The sequence below is a fragment of the Pezoporus occidentalis genome, unplaced genomic scaffold, assembly GCF_034315485.1.
Source record: "Pezoporus occidentalis ecotype Australia unplaced genomic scaffold, CSIRO_AGI_Poc_V1 ctg4, whole genome shotgun sequence".
Classification (NCBI taxonomy): domain Eukaryota; kingdom Metazoa; phylum Chordata; class Aves; order Psittaciformes; family Psittacidae; genus Pezoporus; species Pezoporus occidentalis.
This window is the reverse complement of record NW_026915724.1, coordinates 5,103,977-5,110,108: the sequence shown is the minus strand read 5'-3', so window position 1 is coordinate 5,110,108 and position 6,132 is coordinate 5,103,977. Positions and strand designations below refer to the sequence as shown.

At 38.8% G+C, this 6,132-nt stretch overlaps 1 protein-coding gene across 6 annotated transcripts in view; it reads right to left on the bottom strand.

The window, feature by feature from the left end:
* Positions 1 to 116: 116 nt before the first annotated feature.
* PDE7A (phosphodiesterase 7A) overlaps positions 117 to 6,132 on the bottom strand; it is a 76,315-nt gene continuing 70,299 nt past the window's right edge. For all 6 annotated transcript variants that reach the window (XM_062633279.1, XM_062633280.1, XM_062633284.1 and 3 more), the window contains 4 exons: positions 5,433 to 5,577; positions 4,476 to 4,572; positions 3,401 to 3,481; positions 117 to 2,341 (listed from right to left, as the gene is read on the bottom strand). In XM_062633279.1, the coding sequence (XP_062489263.1) occupies positions 2,130 to 2,341; positions 3,401 to 3,481; positions 4,476 to 4,572; positions 5,433 to 5,577 (535 nt within the window). In that variant the 3' untranslated portion in view covers positions 117 to 2,129. The remainder of the gene's footprint in view (positions 2,342 to 3,400; positions 3,482 to 4,475; positions 4,573 to 5,432; positions 5,578 to 6,132) is intronic.

Below are 6,132 nucleotides of genomic sequence, written 5' to 3'. Positions count from 1 at the left end.
TGCAGGTTATAACCAAAGCTCAGTATATCCCACTTGATCCTTCTCTGCTAAAGTCAGACAAAAGCAAGAACTTGCACTGGCAGCAAAGGAAGGAAGTTCACACAGGTTCACGCAAATGGTTTCATTACAAATTTATTTCTTTAAACATGGCCACTTTGAGATTAATGATACTACTCCAGGGAACATGAAAGAATAATAAAACAACTTCATTTTAGAAGGGAAACAATCAGGTAAGTCAGTATTTGCTTTTCAAACAGTAAAAGGCCAAGCTCCAAGAGCAATCCATTTTGGCATACGAGGACTAGTATTTTCAGATCCAAAAGCTGGCTTAGTTTTACAGTGGAAGCTGACTGCAACCTTAGCTACCTCTCCATAACCCTGGATGGTTGTAACTCAAATGTACAGGAGCATGATGTGAAAAGAGGGGTTTTTTATTAATTAAAAGTTAACAGCAACAGGCACATATTAAAATGAATATGGCAAAGCCTTTACAAATGGCTTTACGCTGAAGCTCACTCCCAAAAATGGCTGTTGCAACAAACTGTAAACAGAATTAATAAACAGTCTTTTACAATAATAACAGGGAAATACAAATGAACTAAAAGAAAGCACCAGTTTCTCAAACTAGATTACAGTTGTGCTTACGGTACTTAAACCAATGTAAAACAAATTACAAAAATGGAATGTTTTAAGTTTAAAATTAGTCCTTTAATTTTGCCCTAAAAAACATTTTCTGCTTTTCCCATTGAGACCCCATTGTTGTGGGTACTGTTTCAGTAGAGGGAGGAATACGTAAACAATGCACTTTTTTTTTCATTACCATTATTATTATGTTTCAAATCAAAAACAAATTTGGTCACTTAGCTTTGTGCATAGTTTAAGGCATCTGTAGCAATTTGTTACAGTTTCCTCCCCAGTGTGGCTGTTCATGAAATTGTCACATTCTAAAAGAATAAATTAAAAGAAAATAAAGAGAAAAATAAAGAAAAACTAAAGAACAAAACAAGAATGTTGCCGTTCAAACCCTTCCCGGTGCCCTCCCGCCCTCCCCCGTCCCAAACATACTCACACACACACACACGCACACATACACACACGCTGCAGCGAAAGGGGCATTTGTACCCTTGTTCTGAAGGACACGCTTCCCATCCCACTTTTATTTCAGATTGGCAAATACCCTGAGCTGGTTATGGTGTTTTAGACATTCCACCTTTTTTTCTTGCATGTGCAGTTCAAGTGTACACGAGTGAAAACAACATGCGATGTTCCCACTGCAGAATCGCAATGCAGTTCGGACACTTCCCCTCCCACCCTCCACCCCCCTTTCCCATCCCATCCCTTCCCTTCCCAGATTCAGAAGTGTTTTCTGCCATTAAAAAAAACTTGCATTCCCATATAGCACTGGAAGAAAGCTTGGCTGTGCTCTATGACGAATGCTCAGTTCCCAGTGCACAAACAAAATCATGGCAAATGGGAGGCTTTTCTGGCATCCAAAGAAACATGAGCTGCAGTCTCCGTTTTGATCTTTTTCCTTTAAAAAAGCAAAAGAAAAACAACCCCCCAAGTCAAGTGGTTCCTTCACAGCCATGCGCAAAGGTTAAGTCTAGAACCGATAGTTTCAGAGTACATTTGTAAACATCAAGTCTTGCCAGAGGCAGCAGAGGATGGGCACTTCACATTTCGGTATTAAAACAGGGACTGAGTGGAAGGTATGCTTTGAACACATTTATCCAAGTCTTGCTAAATTCCAAGAAAGTGGAACAATCCATCTCAAGTCTTAGATTTGAAGAGCGTATTCCAAGTATTACAAAAAAGAAACAAACGACCCCAAAGCCATGTGGCACAAAGTTTTCGTACTGTTCCTCCACGGCTCAGTCACTGCTGTGCTTTGCATATTCAAGGTTCCGAACGAAAACCAACTGAGGCGTATGCATATTGCTCTGTGTTCAGATCTTGCAGGTTAAAAAAATTCTAGTTCAAATGGTCTGTGTCAAAGGAAAACTTGGAAATAAATAATGCTGGCATTGGTTTATCATCTTACCAAAGCCTTGGGCTGGCAAGTATCTCCTTTAATCCAACCGCACAGATACCAAGAGAAGAAAGAGGCAGTTTTGTCATGAAGACTGAGGTCAGGACAGTCGAGGTTCCTGAGGTAATATGTCTGAGTCCATTTCCTCAAAAGCGGGGTCAACATCATCACCGCTGCCAGTCTGTTCCCTCTGCATCCCTTTCCAGCTGGCCTTGTTCAGTCCCAGGTGGCCAAGCATCGTCTGCGACAGCCTCGTGTTGGAAAACCGGGCCCATTCCCCAAACAGTGGTTCCACTAAGTAGGTCATAAACCCTTTGAAAACAAGCAAACAGCCAGGTGAAAACAAAACAAAAAAGAAATTAAAATATTCAAACCTAATATTTTAAATAATATTTAGTAGCAAGTAATTCAGTGCCTCAGACCACTCTGCTCCACCATGTGTTTAAAAGTTATCTTTACAAGATAATCTCTCAAAATGCGTAAGATTTTACTAGCCATATTATCACAGAATAGTTTGGGTTGGAAGGGACCTTCAAAGGTCATTTAGTCCGACCCCCTGCAGTGAGCGGAGATATCTTCAATTAGATCAGGTTGCCCAGAACCACAATGGATTACAAATCAGCCTCCTTTCTCTCACAACAATGACCAAATAAAGGAATACTGGACAACACTGAAGGGAGCAAATCTAAACACCAGCAACTAAATTACACTAATTTAGAAAACCTAGAAGATTTCACATCAAATTGCCCCACAGACAGACTGAACTATGAGGGGAAAAAAAAAAATAAAAATCATAAGCTAAGAAATACGTTATAGAAATTTTTAAACCAAAAGGCCATAAAACATTTAACAACAAACATTTATAGACACATTTCTGTGTGTACTTATAGTGTCTATTTCCATGAGCCAAAAATGCAATGGTAAGATAACCAAAACTGAATCTATCAACTACAGAAATGTATGATTTCCTAACACACTAAAAACAGTGCAGCTGATTGAACAGGTCAAGTTTTGTCGCTAATTTAAAGCACTAATTTGCACTGTGTTTGTGGTTATATTCAGTCTTTATGCTTTTAAGTGAGTTCTATTCAATCTACATAAGCAACTTCATTAAAAGTAAGTATAAGAAGTCATTTTACTCTTTTAAATCCAAATCAAGCTCAGCCTCTAGGCCTGCCAGTGCAGCCCCTTTGATAAACACTCCATTCAAGGGAGAAATGTTACATAGCAAACTGGGAAAAAACTGCTCTTTGTGACAAAATGCTGCCACACACATAGAGCAGCTACAGCCTTTAAGGAACGTATCTAAGAGGTACTTGATTCAAATTGCATCCTGAAAAAATTGACTGAAACACATCAAACTGCAGTTACCAATCTGGATGTTGGCGATAGTTTCCGTCTGTCGGTCACAAAGTGGACTCACACCCAAGTGATACTTTTTTTCAATATCTCCTAAGGAAACAGAAGTATAATACAAACCATTAAGTCATCACATCCGGACACAAACGGAGCCAAACACTACAGAGATGAGTCCTGCAAGTTGGTTAACAAGGATGGTATCTTGCAGCTGGCTGAATGCATTTATTTCTCTCACCCATCTCCCCAAAAAGCAAGTAGGACTATCAGTCAGGCTAACAGTACTTTGTCATCAAACAAAATCCATCAAATCGGATTTTTCCTGAAGGATTCATATATTTCCTTGCAAAACCTCCTAGACTGCCACAGAAATGACGGGAATTAAAATCCTGCTTAGCAGTAGGAAACAGCTTAGTCTTCAGAAATGTCTTACTAAAAGCAATCTGTTGTTCTGCTTCCCCATCACCTTTATCTGAGAATAAGCTTCATGTGATTAGCACTAAAAAAATGCAGTCTGTTCCCCATTTGTTGTATCCATGCACAGATTAGCAGGTCTGAAGTCAGTTAAACCAGCCTCAAGAAAGCAACAGCACACTGTATTAAAAAAATTAATAATCATGGAGAAAATTCACTCCACTTGTCAATTAAAAGCTTTATTAACTGCTTACATAAGGCATTAGCCTTAACTGCACAGTAACTAAACATCTCCTCTCTAGTCTTACCTGCTTACCAACAGGCCTCACAGCTCAAGTTTAAATATTGAAGACACATGATGAATATAAGTGTAATTTACAGAAACCACTGTGTAAGTTTGAAGTGAGCATTATTATTCACCCGAAGCACCTTTCAGGCTGAGGGACGTACTGCACCACCCATTCCAGGTTCAGATTCTAAGCAGATTCTTTGCTGGGTTTTAGTAATGCTAACCTTTTGCAAGAAGTACAACCCATGGAAGTAAAAGAAAAATCCCACACTGTAAATCTCTACTAATCCTAAATATAAATCCCTTTGTTTGCAAGCTGCTATGACTCATGGTCGCTCTCTCCACAGTATACGTTATGTACCAACAGATACTTCTACTCTTACTTGCCTTGGTGGAAGAACTCCTCTGTCACTTTTTCACTCCACTGCTTACTCAGCTCCCACGTCCGACATGGATTACAAATATCAGCACACTTCAAAGCCATCTAAGTATGTTAACATACAGCATTAGATCACCATTCCCTCCAACAGAAATATATGTAATTAATTATGTCCTGACAGCAGATTATTTTAAGTTTTGTGAATAACAAACCTACCTACCATTCGTGCTTCTCTGCAAAGTTATGTTCTGTAATCATGTCTAAAAAGTGCTCGGGGAACTATCAGATCTCATGATCATCTCTGAGTAATATGGAAATTCAGGCAAGTCAAAGTATTTTGGTGGCACTATATTTAGTATACTCACTAGTACAGGAGACAAGAAATTCAAAAAGAGAGACAAAGTAAGCAAACTGTATTTTCTATTTCTGGCTCCAAAGTTCATGGTTTTAGTAATGGCTTGCACAAGACAACTTCTCATCTGTTTATCCACTTTCTTTTAGAGCCCACAATATGAGCCTAATAATAAACTTTTCTATAAACCTCAAAAGACTCGCGAGGCTTTTGTTTTTAAGGTTTGCTAAACCTCTTCTCTAGCACAGCTGAAACTGATTCACAACAGTACTGCTTTCCTTTCCTGAAATATGTTCTGACAAAGCATTTCACAGTTCTGAGACTGCACTGGAGTCCTCAGAACAACTAAATCTTGTCTTGGAAACAGCTCTCCTTGCTTTTGCAGCTCAAAGTTACCAGACTTACCAACACACATCACTTGGGAGGAGTGCTGGGAGAGGGAAAGACTGAAGGGGAGGGAACAACCTTTCTGTAATGCAACAAAATGACTAAAAGAGATTTCTACTTCATTTTGAGAGGAGGAGATAGCCTGGCAGAAACAATACTTAGCATTTTAATTAAATGACTTTTGACACTACAATGCTATTTCCAAAAATATTACCAAAAAGATCACCTGTAAAATGAAGTGACGATGGTTTGGATTCTCTAAACATAGGTCTCCTCTATCCAAATGGGACCGGAACATGGACAGATACTCATTTTGCTGACTGATGTCTGTGGCAAGAATGAGATCACCTATCTGACTTTCCATCAGCTGCCTGCAATTAGTGATACCAAACATTTAAAAAGCATAACAGTTAAAACCACCCATCACTATTTGTACATGTCTTTTTATCATACTCTTTATTATACAAATACACACATATGCATTTGTACTATAATCAGCCTTTCCACTGAACTCTTTCTTTTATGTAGCTGTTTTCCCCTCTCTGAAGAATTCCTACAACATCCATAGAAATAGCAGGATGTTTCATTAGCAGCATTCAGAAAGACTGAATCAGTTTTTAGCTACTCCTCCCCCTTTTTCTGCCTTAAAAACGTACAAGCCAGTTGTTTAAAGCTTATTTCTTGTTCAAGTAGGTGAAGAGAGTCTATTTTAAACTAAAGTTGTGGTGGCAGAATGACAAAAGGCTGCCAAGTTTAATCCAAACAGGTGCTTGACTATATGAATACACATCTTCAGTGTGCTTACAGTAATGTTATTTTCCACAGATCGCATTGCACCACAAACTACTCCAACAGCATGGTATCCCATGGTACCCAACAGCATGATATCCAGGAATTCTTAAAATAGATCATAATCTACATTTTGT